This window comes from Genypterus blacodes, unplaced genomic scaffold (assembly GCF_046128005.1).
Source record: "Genypterus blacodes isolate CSIRO-AG114 ecotype Tasmania unplaced genomic scaffold, CSIRO-AGI_Gbla_v1 ptg000129l_1, whole genome shotgun sequence".
Taxonomy (NCBI): domain Eukaryota; kingdom Metazoa; phylum Chordata; class Actinopteri; order Ophidiiformes; family Ophidiidae; genus Genypterus; species Genypterus blacodes.
Window position 1 is genome coordinate 687,998 of NW_027466931.1, and position 22,323 is coordinate 710,320.

General features: G+C 42.4%; 3 protein-coding genes across 8 annotated transcripts; 1 reads left to right on the forward strand and 2 right to left on the reverse strand.

The window, feature by feature from the left end:
- Positions 1–470: 470 nt before the first annotated feature.
- LOC143010635 (uncharacterized) lies at positions 471–20,186 on the reverse strand. The gene is made up of 6 exons (XM_076163046.1): positions 20,139–20,186; positions 19,819–19,872; positions 19,169–19,435; positions 18,855–19,097; positions 2,378–2,509; positions 471–2,045 (listed from the first exon to the last, which is right to left on the reverse strand). The coding sequence occupies exons 1-6, from the start codon at positions 20,167–20,169 to the stop codon at positions 1,903–1,905; spliced, it is 870 nt and encodes a 289-aa protein (XP_076019161.1). The 5' UTR covers positions 20,170–20,186; the 3' UTR covers positions 471–1,902.
- On the reverse strand, positions 7,758–13,838 carry LOC143010758 (L-amino-acid oxidase-like). 6 transcript variants are annotated; one of them, XM_076163290.1, is made up of 10 exons: positions 13,567–13,838; positions 13,236–13,499; positions 12,979–13,064; positions 12,765–12,818; positions 11,817–12,034; positions 11,286–11,398; positions 10,952–11,153; positions 10,779–10,847; positions 9,229–9,365; positions 7,758–8,795 (listed from the first exon to the last, which is right to left on the reverse strand). In XM_076163290.1, exons 4-10 carry the CDS (start codon positions 12,811–12,813, stop codon positions 7,988–7,990), a joined length of 1,596 nt encoding a protein of 531 aa, XP_076019405.1. In that variant the 5' UTR covers positions 12,814–12,818; positions 12,979–13,064; positions 13,236–13,499; positions 13,567–13,838; the 3' UTR covers positions 7,758–7,987. The 6 variants fall into 6 exon arrangements, with proteins under 6 accessions (XP_076019405.1, XP_076019404.1, XP_076019403.1 ...); XM_076163289.1 differs by having other exon boundaries at positions 12,979–13,076; XM_076163288.1 differs by lacking the exon at positions 13,236–13,499.
- On the forward strand, positions 14,433–17,111 carry LOC143010624 (uncharacterized). Its single transcript, XM_076162998.1, has 6 exons — positions 14,433–14,507; positions 14,938–15,005; positions 15,082–15,423; positions 15,524–15,799; positions 15,878–16,015; positions 16,263–17,111. Exons 2-6 carry the CDS (start codon positions 14,939–14,941, stop codon positions 16,820–16,822), a joined length of 1,383 nt encoding a protein of 460 aa, XP_076019113.1. The 5' UTR covers positions 14,433–14,507; position 14,938; the 3' UTR covers positions 16,823–17,111.
- Positions 20,187–22,323: the final 2,137 nt, after the last annotated feature.

Sequence of the window (22,323 nt, forward strand, 5' to 3'; positions counted from 1 at the left end):
TTAAAGAGTTACTTTCTAAATGAAGTCAAGGAGAATCTGGAGTGGAGAAAGTGTGAGTTGGAGAAACAACAGCAGAACACAGAGAAGCTCCGGAGACTAATCCACGAGGCTGTCGGTTCAATGCCAGATAGAATAAATGCAGAGGAACAGGAGGACCAAACCAATCACCAACCGTCGGAGACACAAACTGGGAACAAGATGACAACAGCAGAAGCACCAGTTCATCCCAATAAGCCTTAAGTCTGCAGACTTGTTGATGCCAGGGGTAAGGAGTCAACATAAAAAGCCAGCATGTACAGAAATACACAATATTTAATGTGCAAGGTAAATACAAAAACACACAATGTCTCAAGTACAGAGGCAAAAAAGTAAAAAAAAATCACAACTGACTTTATTGTTGTTTCATCAATAAATCAGTGTGAAATGAGAAGCAGTCTCCAAACTCTTTACAAAAGAGAGTCATAAGCATGAAGTGAAATGATTTATTGAAAGACTTTGGTTCAATGCTATGCCACTAGAGGGCGCTAACTACCGACAAATGACTCCATGAGACTCCAACATCATGATGCAAACATAAAACGCAGAATTTACATAGATGAGATGCAAAACATGAATGCCTTAAATGTGTATTTTCATGATGAAACCAAGTCACCATCAAATAAGAAACTGTTCCTCATTGTTGTGGGTAATAATGCATTAAGTTGTACAATGAAACATAGTCTGGCATGTAAACTCATGGTGAAATAATTTGATAGACGTGCCGCCTCATAACTGCAGTATCTGAGACAGCTGAGACCAAGCTCCTGTGAGGTCACTGTGGTGTAACAGCGACGACCACATTTAGATCAGCAGCATCTTCAAATGTGCAAACAAAAAGAAACGCATAAACATACACATAAATTTAGGCATGCTGAACGACACAGTGAACCTTGAGTCAGGTCTATACTCAGTGGCTGTTTTCCACCAAGTCAATGCTCAGCAACCTGCATGGCAAACAGGTTATGAAGAATACATGTTAAGCATCCACCCCCACCTCCTGTATACCTGCTTATCAGGCTCATGCGAACACGCACACACGCAAATGTCTGAAATGTCATAATGGTTCATAACCCTTGAAGGTAACTGGACACAAGACTAGCTGGGCTCCTCATTCACTTGCATTTTCAACAAACTTCAATCGTATCAACCTGTAACTATAAAGCAAGTTCGGCAAGAGTTGAGGATCGTGAGCTAAACCTAAGTTGCAGAGATGTGACTGATAGAATGATTCACCCTGAAAACTGCGCTGTCCGACACTGTCTACGCTATCAAACGCCTTACGTCTCTGACTGATACGTGTGAAAAGAGAAAACCACTTTTGTTATTACTTTTGAGACTCCCTGAAATGTAAATCCCAAAGATACCAGAACGACTTGACCGTTTCCAGATGCAGGTCAATCGTCTTCACCAGCATGCAACGCTCTAGTCTTCCATGTAGTGCAATCAATAGTTCGATAGGACTCAAGTGTTCTGAACCGATACCACAGGCTCAAATTGGTCATGGAAGTGGTTGTTTTGTTTTTTTTGCCCAAATCCTTCTGCTAACCTTCTTCTTTTTCTTTGGTGCCTATCTGCCAGCACACAGGCAAGTGTGCAAGCAATCAGCTCGACTCTGCTGGCTTCCTGGGGTCACGTGCATCTGTTGAGCAACCGCAATGAGGTCAAAATGCATCAGAGGCCCTGCATACTCTTAGATGCTGAGTGTCTGTTGTTTCCTGAGAAGCATAATCACCAGCAGCGCACACAGCTCCTCAAACAGACTCAGACTGTGCAAGCATTTAAAAATACACAATCATTTTGTTACATTTATCCTGTCATCACAAACAGACATCCGATCACAGCCGAAGTTAGCAGCATAGACAATTACCCAACCGACAAATGAAGTCTGTTTCTACCACTGTGTAGTTTCCCAGAGAAGGGTGAAGAACTTGTACCTCTTTGTGCTGCTCTTCTGACGACTGCGTACATTTCGTTGTGTAGACTAGCAGCGCCATCCTGCACAGAGACTGAAAAAACACTTTTTCTTAAGACGAGAAAATGTGTAGAATCTCTCTCAGTGCATTTCAAGTGTGAGCATGTAATGACACACATACAGAAAAATATTGCAGATATTATTTGAAGTCTTAAAATTGTACACTGCCCATTCTTAGTAATTATACGCTTGATTTTGGTTTTTGAATCGACGATGTTCAGCTTTTATGGTGGAGGTAAGGTAATGTACGGCTGATGGATTACCTCATGCAAGAGAATAAAATCAAAGCATAATCACCTATACAACAAACTAACTAACTAGACTAACTTATAATCACTCAGCTGTTCTCTGTTGCGTTTCCTTTACCTGTACCTTGGTGACGGCAAAGTCGTCGCACCAACAGCAACAGCAGAACCACAAACAAAGCAGCAACAAAACTCCCCACCAGGAAGTAGAGTTGAGGCGTTAGACGCTGGCGAGGCGTCTCCTTGTGAGGCACTGAGGAAATGGTGATGTATAATCAGATGTGATCCTGATCCTAACTGCATTATGAGACTGTTTACTGAATCGCTACTTATTACTACCAACCTTAAAGCGATACACTGGTGTAAATGATGATTTTAGGGGAATTTACATCCCAACTAGGTCACAGATGTTGTATCTATTTGGAAGTTGGAGCATTTCTGGCACTTGACATTCATGCACCAGGTCCAGTTGAGTTGAGTTGATAATGTGTAGAATTGACCAGCAGGGAACAGCAGAACATGATCCATAGTGTGTTGCTATGACGATGACACCTTTGTATTTTGACACTGAAATGCTTCAACTTACTTCTGATTCCTACAGTCACTTTAATTAAATCTGTAATTGTTGAGTCTCACATTTGAAAGTCATTAAGCTCTCTGCTGATTCTCCAGATCCAGGGATGCTGCACCTGTAGAGTCCTTCATCAGATTTGGAGAAGTTTCGGATGGTCATCTACCCCGTGGAGCTATTTCCAACGAGGTTGCCGTCTTTGTAGAAATTGGCGGAGATATCGGAGGAATTCACTTTGTGTCGGCAGCGCCGTCATCTTCCTTCCTTACAGGAAGAGCTGAACTCTCCATGATCACATTGCCTACTTATGAAAAGTAAAGATGTTACACAAAAATGATTGTGTGCATAATCATTGGAAACACTGTTACTTACCAGTGATGATGATGTTGAGGGTTTTGCTTCTTTGGCCCCCTGCTGCTTCACACCAGTATTCTCCGCTCTCTGATGGGTAGGCGTTTTGAATGGTGCAAGATCCGGCAGACATCTCAACCGTACTGCCGCATATTGTCATCCCTCCCATGATCTTTCTCATTGCTCTAAATGTAGCAGATGTGCCAAAGCCCTCGCAGGTGAACGAGATGGTCTCGTACTGGAAGAACTGAAGCCGTGACGTTACAATGTGAGGGAACACAGCGGCAATTGGGAACAATGGAGAAGGACAGAAAAACTTGAGGTCAAATTACAACCAAGTGTTTAAAATGACTATAGGGGCTGCAGCAGGGCCCACTGTTCTCCACTCTGTGCCAAACGATGTATATTTTCCATAGAAATAGGGGTGTTTAACTTTTGTATATTGCAGATAAATCCCCATGTAAACAGCACATATACAATTTAGGAATATTTGACAAAAGCTATGCAGTTGAACACAACATTCCCTTATGAAATTATATTTTAAGTGGAGTCTGAACATCATCAATGTAAATCTGTGAACCGAAAACTTCCACGTTGTACTTCTGATTTAACTTTCAACAGCTGTTGAAACTGAAGAAATATATCTGCGTGAATGCAAAGAAGATTTGACAAAATGTGGCTGATTTTGCGTATCAACGACCATAAGTAACTTTACCAGAACTGTGAACGTAACCGAGGCGAGGAATCGTCAGCATTGAGACATATATGCCTGTAGAGAGAGCAGAGCAGAACGTATAATGGCTGCTTATAGTTGCATATTCACGTTTGTTAGTTCATACTACTTTGTCACAGCAGATTTGAGATTATGAGAATATGGAAGCACCATTGACCTTAATTGTGCACTCTCGTGATACTGATGTTGGACATTCATATAAAATTTCATATGCTTCATATTACATACATTTAGGTGTCATTAGAGTCATTAGTTTACAAATCCTGAAACAAAAAAAACTGAACATTTAAAGAATGATAGGAGTTTACTCACACAGTGTGATGCAGAGCGCTGTGACCTCCATGCTGCGCTGCTGCCTGACTGAGTGAGTATCACGCACATCTAACACATGAACCAGGAGACTCTCCCCTTCTTTTATTTTGGTGAATCTACTTTTATTTTGGTGCAGCGCTGCTGGCTTTGATTCAGACAAGCATTCCTCCATCAAGGCTGAGTAGCCCAGGTTATTGACTAGAACAGTCTCCGCCCTGTCAGTGTATATCAACAATGTTAACATAGGTCACATGTCCACCAACTTTGGTTATAGTATTCATTCAGCTCTTTGTGACAAATGAGCCAGGGCCACTCATCTTTGGCAGCCAATAATAGCAAAACAGTAAATAAAATGAAAAAAAGGTGAACATTGAAACAAAAAACAAAACATGTAGTTGGCTCAAATGGGTTTGGTCTATATCAGGGGTCTTCAAGAGGGGGTCCACCGTGGAGATACTGTAGGGGGGTCGCAAAATTTGTGGTTGAGTAGACAATTTTTAACGTGTTTTTGTTTTTTTTTAAACAATTTTTTTGCCCACAAATTTAAAAATTTTTAAATCAGTGGTCTCCAACAGTTGCTCGCCGGCCGTTTCTGAGTAGCTCGCAAAAGAAGAAAGAATACGTACATTTGCCAACACGTCACTTGTTGAAGCTGTTAAGATTTCTATGCAACCAAATTCTCAGACATCCCGCCCCCTTTTATCACAAAACAAGTATAAGCCAATCAGCTGTCAATCCAACAAATGACACTGCTGTCATGTTTGGTTACGTGGCACCGTCACATTCGGCTAGCGACCGCACGCCGGATTTGAGGATGACCGCCCTGATTAAGACAACACCTACTGTTTTTATAAGGAATAAAAAAAATTACGAAAGTGAATGATGAGTGTGTGTGTCTCTTTTGCGTTGCGAACACGTCTGTGGAGCGCCACTTCACCTCAGTCCACAGCAACTTTTCACGGGACTTTTTGGCTGCTAGCAGGGCTTGATGTGTCGTTAGCGATCGCTCAAAAAGCCAGCTCTTTTAGGTGAACAATGGGAGCATACCATCTGATGGACAGATGTTATGGGAACTACAGGGAATTCACTGAATTACAGGGAATGTGAAGGGAAATTGTGACAGTGATATGTGGACAGACAGAAAATGTGACATATGAAAGGTTTAGTATTAGTAAAATCAGTAATAACTTTGTTTTGTTTCCTTTGAGATTAATATGATGTGAATTCATTAGTGTGAGCTAGACACTAAAAATGTATACAGAAAAAAACAAGCTTATGTTGCTGAATTTGAAGTGTTGGATATCAACATTTTGTAAATGTTCACACAGAAGACGCTTATTCAGCTGGTCTCGGTGGAGAATCAGTCATGTGGACAAATGTTACTAATAATGTAAAACACGAGTAGCTCTCGGACACTTTTGTTTTGTCAAAGTAGCTCTGAGGCAAAAAGGTTGGAGACCACTGCTTTAAATACACAATGACATGAATCCAACATGGTAGTGAACGGATGAATGGAGGCAGAAGATGTTATCGTTCATCAATTACCAATGTGTGTTATTTGATCTACTGTGCTGTCAAACAAATCTATGAAGCCATCAAAGCTGCAGCGTCACTTGGAGACAACCCACAGCCACTCAAAAGACAAACTTGTTGAATACTTTCAAACTAGTCTCAAATCCCTCCAAGGTCAACAGACATTGATGAGAAAATCTATGTTTATACATGGCACTAGGCCCAGTTAGATATAAAACACAATATATGTAGTAGGGGGTCCCGCTCCATCTCTCCATCAGTTTGGGGATGCTTGGCCTGAAAAACGACCCCTGGTTTGATTTGATTGATTTCGAGCTCAAAACTAATCTTTAAATTATTCCCATTTAATTAATTAATTAATTAGATCATTTTAATTGATAATTAAGATTTATTGTGAATCTTTAAGGCTTAGGTCAGTGGTTCTCAAACTTTTTCTTTTTGCGACCTCCAGAAGTTTTTTCCCGCCGAACTTTCAATGCACACATACTATTTCTTCAATGAAACATGCAGGGTAGGAGGTGCCATTCCTGCGTCGAGCATCACTTTGTGAAATCCTACAGAAAAATATTTTATAAAAAACTGTTTAAAGCCAAAATTCTTCAGCTGCTGCAGTTTATTGGTGCCACACTTTGTACACATTTTGCTTGATTGTGAAGTTCTTTTTGTTGCTTTTTTGGGGACAGGAAGCATGGATCACTCCTGTTTCTCTTTCATTGCAATCATAAGATATGTAAAGGAATTTTTATTTGATAGTGTTTTGTATTCCATCAAAATTAACTATGAGTTTTTCAACTGTGGATTAACTAATGACTCTAATTAGACAAATGGAGTGACTTAAAATAATTTAAGACTAGAGCTAACAAACACATCATCTGTAATGTAGAAATCTTCATCTAGATAATTTGAAGCTTTTAATCGATCCCAAGATGCCACAAAAGCTCCTCTAAGTGCCAGAAAAATTAGCTCTGGTTCACTAACCAACATCAGCAATTTGCCGGTCATATATATCGCAGTATTTATAGCAATAAGCAACAAGCAATAAATAAAATATCAGACACTCATCGACAACATCTTCAGTGAGCTTCCTAAATGAACAGTTTCACGCTCAACGGCCTGCTGATTAACCTGCTGTTGAAGGTGGACGATTTATAAACCACACTTCGACTTGGATCTTCTCTCAGAGCCGTTGTTTGAGCTACCAGGAATGGGGCTCATTGAATTCTGTTGATGCAGAGTCGATGTGAACAGATGTTTTTGACATACAATAGTATTAAGAGTTCCCTTTTAGCATCGGTTAGCTGGAGTAATTTTTGACTCTGGACAAATCCCTTTTTTTTGCGGTAAAACAACACACTTTTTTTGGGCAATTTCAACAATAAATATGCGATCACAGAAAGAAAAGAGGTGTTTGTACAGCTGGGACTCAAGAACCCAAGATACATTTCCAATGATGGCAGTAATTTGCCACTTTGTTCACCCACTGCCATCAAGAACAGGGTAAAGAAAAGAACGCTTTCAGCTTCACTGCTCATGGCAAATTTTCATGAACAGTCTGAAAACGCAGGAGGGGTTAGCCACCTGTTGGCTCATTCTTATGCTTCTTCACAACCAGTAATGCTAGCTGTGCTAAAGAGACATTTTTGTACCAGAACATTAGCCAGTTTACAGGCACAGTCTTGATGTGATAAGTAGAAGTGAAATAAGTTGTACATGGCATCTTGATTATTATTGTTGTCAAACTTTATGTTTGTTTGTTTGTTTATGACGGCCTTAACAGTTTGGAACAACCTAAACTTTGAGCTCTCTGGTTCCTTTATTGCTTGAGAAACTGGTGCTGATTTTGTCCAGGTCGACTCACTGGAGGTTTTCATATCAGGGAGTTCTTTTGAACACTCCGGTCTTAATGTTGTCAGTAAAAGAATGTGACATACCCATATCACAGTTTAGAGACCTCGTTGAGTTGCTTACCAATGTGGACAAGATATCACATGACCCGTGGCATCACATGGAAAACTTTTATTGTCAAATGAAGTATCAATGATCTACGAATGAAATACAAGATAAAACAGCTATACTTCTTTACTAGTAAGGTTACAGGAAGAACATGTATTTTTGTCTGAACTGAGAAAGAAGTGAGGTGAAATCACCTCTGGCTAATTGAGGATGAGATATTGCTTGCAAATTCCATATAGCGGCGACGATACCAAACCAAACGGTGACACTTATCTACCCTAGAACTCGTCTCTTACATGAGCCTCAGTGGACTCGTGGTTCAGGTTTGCCTCTCTGCTGATGTTCGTTGCAGCCCTGATGGCAGATTTCATGGCCGTTTCGATCCACGCGTGAGGAAATGCGGTGTGTTCTCCCGCAAAGTGCACCCTCTTCTCACTTCTGAACAGCTCCTTAGCATATTCTAAGTGCTGGAAAGGTGTGAAGAGGGCGAAGGCGCCCAGGCTGTAAGGATCTAGGCTCCACTTCTTCACCACCACTCCTGTGCAAAATGCCCTGATTTCCTCGCCATGCATCTGCACCAAATCTTTCAGAACTAGCTCTTTCAGATCTTCATCGCTCGCACCTTGGAAGAGGCGGGAGTCATCAGACCAGGTGTACGAGGCGAGCAGGACACCGATGGTCTGGTTTTCCCGGAAACTGTGGCTGGGGTAGTAGATGTAACGAGATGGTCCATCAGTGATGCTCTTCCCTCCTCTGATGCCGTCCTTCTCCCAGAACTTCTTGCTGAAGGTCAGGATGACTTTAGTGGAGCTGTCGTAGTGCACCGCTCTCAGGGCCTCCATCTTCTCTTGTGAAAGAGGTGGCTGGAAGTCCATGAAGAGGGCTGCTTTGGCTGTGGTTGTGACCAGGACGTGGTCTGCAGATAGATCAGTCAAAGAGGAATGATCGTCTGTCTGATAAGAAACGATCACTCCCTTATCTGATTGACTGATGCCTTTAACCTTGGAGTTGAGGAGGATGGGGACATCGAGCACACCAAGGAAAGCTTTGGCTAGAAGGTCTGACCCACCAGTCACTTCATAGTACCTTTACAGTCACAAGACATCAATTAATATTTTAATATAGGAATCCACTGTATTGTCGTGTCCACTGGTTTGTGTGAATCCCAGTAGATATCCGGAACAAAAATGGAAAGCAACCAAGTACATTTAAATTGAAATACAATATTCAACTCCAATAACATTCAAATATTTCCATTGAATGTTGTATTTTTACTTTTTTGTTTTTGCATTGCTCTCTTCAGGTCTAAATGTTAATGCAAAAACATATCAAATCAAGTCTTCAGCAAAGAAACAGCCGATTCCTGTTTCTTCAAACCTCAAATGCCAAATGTGAAGGTGACTGATTGATTCCGTCACCCCTTTTCTCCATTAGATTTAATCCTTAAAGAATGAAGCTTTTACCTTACATGTAGCATTAACAATTGTCGGTTTATTGTTCTACAGTTAAGTTTTCTTACTTGGTATCGTCGTTGATGTCACTCTGGTCATAGATCATCTCAGTCAGCGCTGTGTACATCATGCTCTGTTCATTCAGCAGGTCTCCAATCATCCTCACTGCTGCTGGACTCAGACCGCTTTCTTCCAACAGATACTCCTATTCATGCAAAACCAAAATGTGAGAACGAACAGCACTATCATACATCCAGTATGATAGACAAACACTTCTGATATTATGTTCATCAGCTAATGCAGACTTTAAACCGACTTTTGACATTGCAGTCGTGACACTCCTGTGGATCCTCTGTCTACTCGCATGTCGGAGGAGGAAAACCAAGAGAGGGAAGCGCGTCAGGCTCTGTGCAGAACCCGACAGAGAAACAACAAGCCTCCTCTGCCCAGGGTTCTGCTAGCCAATGTACAGTCCCTGGATAACAAGGTAGACGAGCTACATGCATGTAGTAAACATCAACGGGACAATTAGAACTGCTGTGTACTGGCATTCACGGAGATGTGGCTGGGGACCCTCTTCACACCTTACCAGCACTTAAAAACCCACTGCTCCCAGGCCCTGGGGCTGCTGACCATCAAAGCCAGACCCTTTTACCTCCCGAGTTTAGCTCTGTCCTCTGCGCAGCCATCTACATCCCACTGCAGGCTGATAAATCTGTAGCTCTGGACGGACTGTACAGGATCATAAATGGTCTGGAGTACGCACATCCTGAGGCTGCGTTAATGTTTTGGGAGACTTCAACATAGCTAATATGAAGAAACTTCCCCCAAAATACCATCAACACATTACCTTTGCAACTAGGGGAGAGCAGACTCTGGATCACTGCTACATCCCATAGGGGTGGGGGATGGAAGGTCAACTGGCCGGTGCCACTGCAATGAGGAGGAGGCAACACTTTTGGACTGCTTTGAGACAACCGACTGGCAGATGTTTGAAGATGCAGCAGACGGGAACATCAATGAATACACAGACTCTGTCGTAGGCTATATTCGGTAAGTAAGCGCATTGACGACATTGCCCCAAAAGCTATCGTTTGCACCTACCCCAACCAGTAACCCTGGGTTGGCCGAGATATCCACTGGAGACTTAATGTGCAGACCACCGACACTGCCCCATCGACATCAGTGAAGCTGAGATTGAGAGGGCCAGCACCTAAGTTCCTTAGGACACACATCACTGACGCCCTCTCCTTGACACTACACACACACTAGCTATAGCGCGAAAAACTTGTGATCTATATAAGGGGGGAATAAGTTTGGGAACCACTGCCTCATATAATAATAATAATAATAATAATAATAATAATAATAATAATTACATTAATCTTCTCGTTTACAATTAAATCATCCAGGCTAGATTTAATCCATCATTATTTGGTTTCCTGACCTCATCTACACTTGCAATGTAACTTCAACCTGGAAGTTTTTAACCATTTATTAACATGTTTTTATATTCTTTGGTCTTGATGAAGAGACTTGGATTTCAAATAATTTCCACAATCCTCAGTTCACATTTAAGTCTTCAAGTGATTTGCCCATGGACCATGTTGTGCTTTACCTTCACAGAGTAGCGGTCACATTTTCTCAGTGCAGCTCTGCAGCCATCTGCCTCCACTTTATCTTTCACCTACAAAATAGAACAATTTCCCTTGTGTCACATATTACCCTGACCATCATCACAATGATGCTGTAAGTTCCATTCAAGGAGTAAAAATAATTCCTTCGCTTTGCCTTCTGCAGAGCTCGCTGCAGCAGCTCCTCAGCTGACATTTTTCTTTCTCTTTTCGGTACTTTGTACTTCAGGATGTCGGGGTTTGCTTCCACTGCGTACGTCCTCTTTCGTAGCCCCTTTATGAGATAGAATGTGTTCATGTCACTCATGATGAACTTGTTCAGCTTGACCCCAAGTTCTTTCGTGTACCATCGGACAATGCTGTTGAGAGAGGTAGTATTTTGTTTCACTGTAAGAAGAATTAATGTTGTAGCATTCAAAAATGTACCGCTGAGTGGCAAATGTATAAATAAATTCTGTAATTGCTTCTCATCACATGTTGTGCCAACTCACTGGTGAAAACTTGGGATCCTCATGGCTCCCAATTCAGCGTACCAGCCTTCTTGTTCATTCCTGTACGTCTCCACTCGTCCTCCCACTCGACCGCTGGCCTCTAACACGGTCACCTTCAAACAAAACAAAAAACAGCATACTGAATCTGTTAGCCAATAAGGAGCATGAGCATGTATAGGCTAAAGATTATCATTGATGGCCAAGTGCAAAGAATCTGTGCAAAGTGGAACAGAATCTTGGCCAGCTGTCGTGGGACTGTTGCCGCTTGGACTCCACCAGTTAGTGGACACACGGCTTTGTGCAAGTTTTCCACTGGCTGGCTGCTGGACCAGAAAGTGTTGTTGGTATGACTGCCACTCAGAGTAGTGTAATCCAAATCTGCAGCTAACATTTGAAATGCGACCTGAAAGTAGCTAAACTTTAATTCTTCCTTTTTCTTTCATGCATCCTTGAATTGAGATAAAAAATAGAGTGGTAAAATTCATTTATCAATAACCCCCCCAATGAAATATGAATTAGTCTTTGTTGTACTCTGTGTCCTGCGTCGTGCAGTAAGTTGGCTGCTGTCAGTCCGGCCATCCCCGCCCCGACGATAGCGACATGATGCGACGCGTTGATGTGAGGAAGGCCGTTCTTCACAGTGTGCAGCAGCTCATTGTAGTCTTTGTCCTTCAGACATTCAGCCAGATGTTCCTTCAGGGCAGAAGCTGGATGGTGCTGGATCACCTCAAGCAGCAGAACAGTGACGCCTAGTGGAGGAAACACAAACACAATAGATGATCCTTGGTGGTTTTGTTTTGCCATTCCATTACTTTACGATCATTTGGCAGACGCTTTTATCCAAGGTTCGTTGCCTTGCTCAGGGGCACCTCGGCAGGGACTCGAACCCGCAACCCTCCGGTTCCCAAGCAGAAGCTCTACCCACTCGACTACTGCCTCCCTGAATGACCTCTCATTCTCTAATTCAGTTCTTTTGTGAAGCTGTCACATGTCCTCCTGGAAAGTCTGGAAAACCTGACCCCTTTATTTCATCATATAGTGATGAAACCAAAAGCAGAACTATGTAGAGTGTATGCTCATAATGAGAGTCATGACCGCATAAGGGGAAACGATAGATGAGGGGACAGCGAAAAGGCCGACTACAGCAATGTAGAGTCTGTGATCTGCAGTTTAAAAAAGTCAAATAAGCAAAAGCTAAAGCAATGAAAACAATTAAGATGATCAGATCATTATAATATAACCCAGAACCAAACTTCTCTAATCCACCGATGTGTTTCTGCAGCTTCTGTATGTTTAGATTGGTTTGAATCTTGAAATTGACTTGCAGTTAAATCCACTTCATGTTTTCACTCAAATATTTGTATGAACAGTGTAAATTGATGCAAGAACACATTAATGGAAAGAAAGGCGACTTTAATTCAGGAAGACTCAGTTTAGCTGCTTGTGATATTTCATTGGCTTGAATTGGAAAACACTTACAGAATATCCCTTTGAGCACATGTGGACCCATCTTGGTTATGGACTTCATCTTCACTGATGAAGAGCACATTTTTAGTTTTTTCTGTTTAGTATTTACTGCCACATTCATCGACAAACTGAATAAATGAAATTAAAATCCACAATTTCCTGTTTTTTGAAAATGTATAGAAATATTCCTTAAATTGCATCAGATAGTAAATGTTTGCGCTCTTACCTTCTGCTCGGTGGGCAAATTGTGCTGCTCAGATTTCCTCCGATGAGGAAGAGTTTGTTAGTGTCCTCTCAGGCCGACGTCCTGTCCTGTCAGAGAGGCTGATGAGGTTGTTAAATGTGTTTTTATTACACAACATGATGACACATCATCACAAGGAAAATGATATGTTTTACTGTCTGTGTTCAACAGTAATATAAAGCATATAACTGAGTGAGTTGAATTCATTTAAAAATCATCATAGGACAAAAATCCTTCACCTTGATTTTTTTTCCAGCCGAAGGTTAAAGGTGCTGATTGCCCTCCACTGTTTTTAATGCATCTTAACTGGGATTATGTAATGCAGTGATGATCTGGCAGTGATGTGTGTCTTTCAGTTCATGTCATGATCATGTGGCAGTCATCAGTCCATCATGGGACAGTGTTTCATTTTCTCAGGAAGTTCAAAGCCAACTTTCTTTCCTCGTTCTTTTTGTTTATGAAAATGAGGAAGAAAGTCCTGATGATGAAGTCCTGTGCTGACACTGAAACAACAAAAACATAACAATACGATGTTGCTCAAACTGTGGGGATAGTTTTACTCTAACTTACACAAAACTGATGACTGCTTAATCCTTCAGGAGGCCGTAAGCAGTCGGGTTTGTCGTCAATCAGATGAGTTGGCTGCTGAAGGTCGATGTGAACCTGTTGGTGAACCTCCCCGTGATGTTCGGTTCTGCTGCCACCACATCCGAGCTGGTGTTTCTCCCTTCCAGAATGTGCATTTGGCAGAGGGGGGAGCAATTGAGGGTTCGGTGCCTTGCTCTAAACGTTGCTCAGGGGCACCTCGGCGACCCTCCGGTTCCCAAGTGGAAGCACTACCCACTGAGCCACTGCCTCCCTCACGTAACTGATGCCCGTCTGTTCATCGATGTATGAGAACCTGACCAAACACTTCCTGGCACAAACCAATTTCACTTTCACGTTGACGACAGCCTCCTTCGGCTTCAGTGTGGCGCAGAGGTTTTTTTAAATTTCAAAATGTGCCCCTGTGTTTGTCTCATACACAGCAGCAATTTCAACCTGCATCACAACATTACACATTTAATACAATTTTATTTTAAATAAAAGGAATTTTCGCAGTAACGTGTGTGTGTGTGACTGAAATATGTTAAAATGAAAACAATATATCCATTTTAAAGACACATTTCACACTCTTACACATACACATGCACTACAGAAGCCTGCAGAAACCTGTTACCAAGCTGAATCCCCTATGGGCTATCCCCAAAAACAGCAGTGGCCCATATGGGGATCAAACCCTCAATCTTGGCATTGTTAGCGCCACACTCTAACCAACTGAGCTAACTGGCCTTATAAGAGCCTTTCAAAACTGATTGAACTTGCACATGGTTCCAGGTGGCTTTGGAGGAAACAGGATGATATGATGTCATTGTGTTGCTGGTTATACATTAACAGGATTCTGCCACGTATGTTGTTTGATTTGAGGACTTTGACAGCAGAAAGTGTGTCTGTGTGTGAGCAGGAAACAGGTCAGTGTGAATCCTTCATACATTTTTCTTCTTTAAATTAATCTCCACTTGTTTGTTGTATCACAGACTTTGGTGCCTGATTTTGCTTATTTAACAAGAAAGATGTCACTTTGGGAAGGTATTTGGGAAAATGGGGTCAGAGCTGTAATTTCGTAGTGTTTTGTTCGTGTCATTTTGTAACATAATAAGCAGCTGTAAAGTCTCTAAAGCCATAAAGTCTCAACCGCTTTTATATGGGATGAGTTTTATGCATTCTGTGAGTTCCCAAAAGAAAGTGAACCTTGCATGCGCGGAGTCAAATGTTGCGTAATGTGTATTTTTGAAGCCTGAACTCCTGGATCACAACACAACAGGTCAACGTACAGAATATTCGAGTAATTCCATCCATGTTCCCTGCGAATAAATGTCCCTCCACTTTTCTGACCATCAGAATGTTTCACCTGAGAGACAAACTCCTCTTTGTCCTCTCCATTCTTCTGCTCACACACTGTTGTGAAGGTAAAACACACACTCACTACCTTTCACACAAACACACTACACTCCTAATGCTAATAATGATGATTCTTGCCCCCAGCTCAGCCTCAAGTGATTGGTCCCTCTCAGACGATAGTGGCAACACTCGGTGACATCATCATCCTGCCGTGTCGCCTGGAGCCTCCTGTCGATGCTGCCGCCGAGACCATTGAGTGGAATCGACCTGACCTCAACCCCAGATATGTGTTTGTGTTCCGCGACGGTGCAGAGCTGCATAGTAAAACGCCTCCGTCGTACAGGGGACGAACATGGCTGAACGTCGACGGACTGAAGCTTGGAGACGTTTCGCTGAGACTGAGCGGAGTCCAGCTGTCTGATGAGGGGACGTACAGATGCTTTATTCCTACATTGGGGAGAGGAGCAAATGTGGATCTAGTTGTTCGTAAGTGGAATGGATCTGTCTTAGGAGTTGTCTCGTCTTTACTGCTGATTGTGTGATCTGCAACCGCTGAAACAAGACACGTCTCCTCTCTCATCATCAGGTTCAGTTCCTTCTCCTATCACAGTGGGCATCAACAAAAGCCGCGATGGCTTGACATTGGAGTGTGAATCTGCAGGCTGGTATCCAGAGCCTGAGCTACTTTGGCTGGACGCTGAGGGAAACATCGTCTCTGCTGGACCTACAGAGACGCTCAGAGGTCCTGATGGTCTCTATACTGTCATCAACTCAGTGAATGTGGACAGCAAACACGGCAACACATTCACCTGTAAACTACAACACAAATACACGAACCACACCACAGCAATTTATTTTCACGGTAAGCGGGACCTGAAACAGTTTTTGCTGAGCTTGACTGTTAAACCAACCCGAGCCACTTTTTCTTGTGTCGTTTCAGATCATTTCTTTATGGCTCCGCCTCCTGCTGTCCAGTGGTGCATCGATGCAGTTGTTGTTGTTGTTGTTGTTGTTCTTGTGGTTCTTGTTTGTGTTCTTGTGGTTTGGCTTGTTAAGGAACGAAGACGAAGCGGAATCGGTAAGTCACAAATCAAGCAAACTTTATGTCATGACTTCTTTTTTTGGACGAATCTTAAAGGATTTTTGCAACCTGCATTCCTAAAAAGGTTGTAAGTAACATTAAAGTTGAGGTTTAGAACTTGCATCTATGAGGCCATAGATACAGAAACCTTCCAAAGAGATGTAACTGTCTATGGTTCATTTCATGTTTCATTTCAGCCAGTGTCAGTACAAATGATCCCAAACACTTCCTGCCTCTCACACAGCGGCCAGGAGGCGCCATGGTGGGGTGGAAAACTACCTGAGACGAGGACAGAAGTCGAACGAGAAGATCAGTCACGACGCAGAAGCTTTGGGAGAGGTGAGAGAAGGAAAGCTGCTCCTGATGGGAACCTGGAAGGTGGGCGAGCTTCTGAAGAAAGAGGAAGAGCTGAAGTCCATGCGACATGCATTTATGGAACAAAATAAGGAGCTGGAAAACCAAAGAGTGAAACTCAACGTGCAGCTGGAGGAGGAAGAGAGACACAGAGAGCAGACGGAGAGGAAGATTCAGCCCGTGGCGTCGCTGATTTTGTGGAGTCCTCAGTTGAAGAGTTACTTTCTTAATGAAGTCAAGGAGAATCTGGAGTGGAGAAAGTCTGAGTTGGAGAAACAGCAGCAGAACACAGAGAAGCTCCTGAGACTAATCCACGAGGCTGTCGGTTCAATGCCAGAGGGAATAAATGCAGAGGAACAGGAGGACCAAACCAATCACCAACCGTCGGAGACACAAACTGGGAACGAGATGACAACAGCAGAAGCACCAGTTCATCCCAATAAGCCTTAATGTCACTTTGGATGTTAAACTGCATCCATTTGATGTATTTGTATATTTTTATCACTTTAATGCCCTTTGTGCATTACTGTCATGGGAAATGTTTATTAAGTCTGCAGACTTGTTGATGCCAGGGGTAAGGAGTCAACATAAAAAGCCAGCATGTACAGAAATACACAATATTTAATGTGCAAGGTAAATACAAAAACACACAATGTCTCAAGTACAGAGGCAAAAAAGTAAAAAAAAATCACAACTGACTTTATTGTTGTTTCATCAATAAATCAGTGTGAAATGAGAAGCAGTCTCCAAACTCTTTACAAAAGAGAGTCAGAAGCATGAAATGAAATTGTGAAATGATTTATTGAAAGACTTTGGTTCAATGCTATGCCAGTAGAGGGCGCAAACTACCAGACAAATGACTCCATGAGACTCCAACATCATGATGCAAACATAAAACGCAGAATTTACATAGATGAGATGCAAAACATGAATACAAATACAAACAATATACAATAAGATAAATCATCATCTTCCCAATGAGTTTTGTGCCTTAAATGTGTATTTTCATGATGAAACCAAGTCACCATCAAATAACAAACTGTTCCTCATTGTTGTGGATTATAATGCATTAAGTTGTACAATGAAACATAGTCTGGCATGTAAACTCATGGTGAAATACTTTGATAGACGTGCTGCCTCATAACTGCAGTATCTGAGACAGCTGAGACCAAGCTTCTGTGAGGTCACTGTGGTGTAACAGCGACGACCACATTTAGATCAGCAGCATCTTCAAATGTGCAAACAAAAAGAAACGCTCTGCTATAGCTATGAATACATACACATAAATTTAGGCATGCTGAACGACACGGTGAACCTTGAGTCAGGTCTATACTCAGTGGCTGTTTTCCACCCAGTCAATGCTCAGCAACCTGCATGGCAAACAGGTTATGAAGAATACATATTAAGCATTCACCCCCACCTCCTGTATACCTGCTTATCAGGCTCATGCGAACACACACGCACACAAATGTCTCAAATGTCATAATGGTTCATAACCCTTGAAGGTAACTGGACACAAGACTAGCTGGGCTCCTCATTCACTTGCATTTTCAACGAACTTCAATCGTATCAACCTGTCACTAGAAAGCAAGTTCGGCAAGAGTTGAGGATCGTGAGCTAAACCTAAGTTGCAGAGATGTGATTGATAGAATGATTCACCCTGAAAACTGCGCTGTCAAATGTTGTCTACGCTGTCAAACGCCTCACGTCTCTGACTGATACGTGTGAATAGAGAAAACAACTTTTGTTATTACTTTTGAGACTCCCTGAAATTTAAATCCCAAAGATACCAGAACGACTTGACCGTTTCCAGATGCAGGTCAATCGTCTTCACCAGCATGCAACGCTCTAGTCCGCCATGTAGTGCAATCAATAGATCGATAGGACTCAAGTGTTCCGAATCGATACCACAGGCTCAAATTGGTCATGGAAAGGCGTCTCCTCGTGAGGCACTGAGGAAATAATGATGTATAACCAGATGTGATCCTGATGCTAACTGCATTATGAGACTGTCTATGAATCGCTACTCATTACTACATTACATTACGATCATTGGCAGGTGGTTTTATCCAAAGCGATTCACATTACATTACCACCCATTAAAAAGGGGGGGAGCAATTGAGGGTTCGGTGCCTTGCTCAGGGGCACCTTGGCAGGGACTCGAACCGGCAACCCTCCGGTTCCCAAGTAGAAGCTCTACCCACTGAGCTACTGCCTTACTGCCAACCTTAAAGTGATACACTGGTGTAAATTATGATTTTATGGGAAAGTACAGCCAAACTAGGTCACAGATGTTGTATTAATTTGGAAGTTGGAGCATTTCTGGCACTTGACATTCATGCACCAGGTCCAGTTGAGTTGAGTTGATAATGTGTAGATTCTCAGATTTGGTAAAGTGATCAGCAAATAACTCCCGAAATGCTCCAACTTACTTCTGATTCCTACAGTCACTTTAATTAAGTCTGTAATTGTTGAGTCTCACCTTCGACAGTCATTAAGCTCTCTGCTGATTCTCCAGATCCAGGGATGCTGCACCTGTAGAGTCCTTCATCAGATTTGGAGACGTTTTGGATGGTCATCTCCCCCGTGGAGCTGTTTCCAACGAGGTTGCCGTCTTTGTAGAAATTGGCGGAGATATCGAAGGAATTCACTTTGTGTCGGCAGCGCAGAGTCACGTCATCTCCCTTCCTCACAGGAAGAGCTGGGCTCTCCAAGATCACATTGCCTACTTATGAAAAGTATTGATGTAACATAACAATGACTGTGTGCATAATCATTGGAAACACTGTTACTTACCAGTGATGATGATGTTGAGGGTTTTGCTTCTTTGGCCCCCTGCTGCTTCACACCAGTATTCTCCGCTCTCTGATGGGTAGGCGTTTTGAATGGTGCAAGATCCGGCAGACATCTCAATCGTACTGCAGCATATTGTCTCGCCTCCCATGATCTTTCTCATCACTCTAAATGTAGCAGATGTGCCAAAGCCCTCGCAGGTGAACGAGATGGTCTCGTACTCGAAGGACTGAAGCCGTGACGGTACAATGCGAGGGAACACAGCGGCAACTGGGAACAATGGAGAAGGACAGAAAAACTTGTGAGGTCGAATCACAAGCAAATGTTTAAATGATTATAGGGGCTGCAGCAATGCCCACTGTTCTTCACCCTGTGAACCTCTGACCGTGCCAAACAATGTATATTATCCATAGAAATAGGGGTGTTTAACGTTTGTATATTGCAGCTAAATCCCCATGTAAACAGGACATATATAATTTAGGAATATTTAACGAAAGCTATGCAGATGAACACAAGACGTCATTGTGTACTTCTGATGTAACTTTTAACAGCTGTTGAAACTGACTAAATACAACAGTGTTGAATGCAAAGAAGATTCGACAAAATGTGGCTGAATGAATTTTGCGTTATGAAACGACCTTAAGTGACTTTACCAGAACTGTGAATGTAACTGTGGCGAGGAATCGTCAGCATTGACACATGGATCCCTGTGGAGAGAGCAGAGCGGAATGTATAATGGCTGCTTATAGGTGCATATTCACATTTGTTTGTTCATACTACTTTGTCACAGCAGATTTGAACATGAGAATATGGAAGCACCATTAACCATAAGTGTGCATTCTCGTGATACTGATGTTGGACATTCATATAAAATTTCATATTCTTCATATTACATACATTTAGGTGTCATTATAGTCAATACTTTACAAATCCTGAAACAAAAAAACTCAAAGAATGATCATAGTTTACTCACACAGTGTGATGCAGAGCGCTGTGACCTCCATGCTGCACTGCTGCCTGACTGACAGAGCATCACACACATAAACTACAGGAGACCCTCCCCTTCCTGTGCTTTTATTTTGGTGAATCTACTTTTATTTTGGTGCAGCACTGCTGGTGTCCCTGCTTTGATTCAGAGAAGCATTCCTCCACCAGGGCTGAGTAGTCGAGGTTACTGACTAGAACAGTCTCCGCCCTGTCAGTGTAAATCAACAACTTTAGCAGTGAGGTCACATGTCCACCAAGACGGGCTATAGTATTCATTCAGCTCTTTGTGACAAACGAGCCAGGCCCACTCAACTTTGGCAGCCAATAATAGCAGAACAGTAAATAAAATGAAAAAAAGGAGAAAATTTGTCCTGCTTGGTTCAAAGATTCTACATAAAGGCTCTGGTGAAAAATCTATCAAAAATTGTATTAATTATTGGGAAACAACACACAAAAAACATGTAGTTTGCTCAAATGGGTTTGGTCTATATGGATGGACATGGGTTGACCGAAGAAGTATGAAGTAGTGAGGCAGTAGCTCAGTGGGTAGAGCTTCCGCTTGGGAACCGGAGGGTTGCCGGTTTGAGCCCCGGTTCGAGTCCCTGCCGAGGTGCCCCTGAGCAAGGCACCGCACCCTCAATTGCTCCCTCCTCTGCGAAGGGTGGTAATGTATTGTAAGTCGCTTTGGATTAAAGCTTCTGCCGAATGCTCGTAATGTAATATGTAATGAATCTCAGACTGAGAGTAAAGATGCAAATGTAAAGTCCCCTCTCCTCTCACAGTGGGCATCAACAGAGTCGGTGGTGAAGTCATGTTGGAGTGTGAATCTGCAGGCTGGTAGCCAGAGCCTGAGGCGCTTTGGCTGGACGCTGAGGGAAACATCATCTCTGCTGGACCTACAGAGACGCTCAGAGGTCCTGATGGTCTCTATACTGTCAGAAGCTCAGTGACTGTGGACAACAAACACAGCAAGGCAAGGCAATTGTATTTATATAGCACATTTCAGCAGCAAGGCAATTCAAAGTGCTTTTCAATAAAATAAAAGCATCAGGAAAAGAAAAGGACACTTAAATCCAATTAAAAACAGAAAAATGTTAAGAAAATTAAAACTTTTTTTTACCTCGTAGTTGTTTTACTTTGATTTATGACTCATAAGTTATTTTGTTATAGACCTTTAAGTTACTTGCTTATTTTAAATAAAATGATTTATTTTCACGGCAAGACGGACAACCTGAACCTGTTCTTGCTGAGCTTGATTCTTAAACAAAAGCGAGCTGCTTTATGTTGTGTTGTTTCAGATCATTTCTTTGTGGCTCCGCCTCCTGCTGTCCACAGGTTCATCGATGCAGTTGTTGTTGTTGTTCTTCTTCTTCCTGTTTGTGCTCTTGTTGTTTGGCTTGTTAAGAAACAAAGACAAAGTGGAATCAGTAAGTCACAAATCAAGCAAACATTAAGGATTTTTGCAACCTGCATTCCCAAAAAGGTTGTAAGTAACATTAAAGTTGAGTTTAGAACTTACATCTATGAGGCCATAGATACAGAAACCTTCCAAAGAGATGTAACTGTTTATGGTTCATTTCATGGTTCATTTCATTTTTAGTACAAACACAGCGGCCAGGAGGCGCCATGGTGGGGAGGAAAACTACCTGAGACGAGGAAAGAAGTCGAACGAGATGATCAGTCACGACGCAGAAGCTTTGGGAGAGGTGAGAGAAGGAAAGCTGCTCCTGATGGGAAACAGGAAGGGAGAGGAAAAAGTAAAAGGGGTGGGCGAGCTTCTGAAGAAAGAGGAAGAGCTGAAGTCCATGCGACATGCGTTTATGGAACAAAATAAGGAGCTGGAAAACCAAAGAGTGAAACTCAACGTGCAGCTGGAGGAGAAAGAGAGACACAGAGAGCAAATGGAGAAGAAGATTCATCCCGTGGAGTCCATGTATGTGTGGAGTCCTCAGTTAAAGAGTTACTTTCTAGTTGTCTCCTTCGAGTTGGAGAAACAACAGCAGAACACAGAGAAGCTCCTGAGACTAATCCACGAGGCTGTTGGTTCAATGCCAGAGGGAATAAACGCAGAGGAACAGGATGACCAAAACCAACAACCCACTGCCGGAGACACAAACTGGGAACAAGATGACAACAGCAGACGCACCAGTTCATCCCAATTAGTCACTTTG

Bases quoted from the DNA above. Each gene is read 5' to 3' on its own strand.
- LOC143010758 (XM_076163288.1), bottom strand. From the start codon at position 12,813: ATGAAGTCCATAACCAAGATGGGTCCACATGTGCTCAAAGGGATATTC. The intron at 10,848-10,951 runs GCAAAGCGAAGG...TCTATTTTGTAG, and splicing joins TGCAGCGAGCTCTGCAGAAG to GTGAAAGATAAAGTGGAGGC. The intron at 9,366-10,778 runs GTAAAGCACAAC...TTGCATGAATAG, and splicing joins GTGACCGCTACTCTGTGAAG to GAGTATCTGTTGGAAGAAAG.
- LOC143010635 (XM_076163046.1), bottom strand. From the start codon at position 20,169: ATGGAGGTCACAGCGCTCTGCATCACACTGT. The intron at 2,510-18,854 runs GTGAGACTCAAC...CCATTTCCTCAG, and splicing joins GAGCTTAATGACTGTCGAAG to TGCCTCACAAGGAGACGCCT. The intron at 2,046-2,377 runs GTAAAGGAAACG...GTGTTTTTTCAG, and splicing joins TTGCCGTCACCAAGGTACAG to TCTCTGTGCAGGATGGCGCT.
- LOC143010624 (XM_076162998.1), top strand. From the start codon at position 14,939: ATGTTTCACCTGAGAGACAAACTCCTCTTTGTCCTCTCCATTCTTCTG. The intron at 15,006-15,081 runs GTAAAACACACA...TCTTGCCCCCAG, and splicing joins GCTCACACACTGTTGTGAAG to CTCAGCCTCAAGTGATTGGT. The intron at 15,424-15,523 runs GTAAGTGGAATG...TCTCATCATCAG, and splicing joins AAATGTGGATCTAGTTGTTC to GTTCAGTTCCTTCTCCTATC.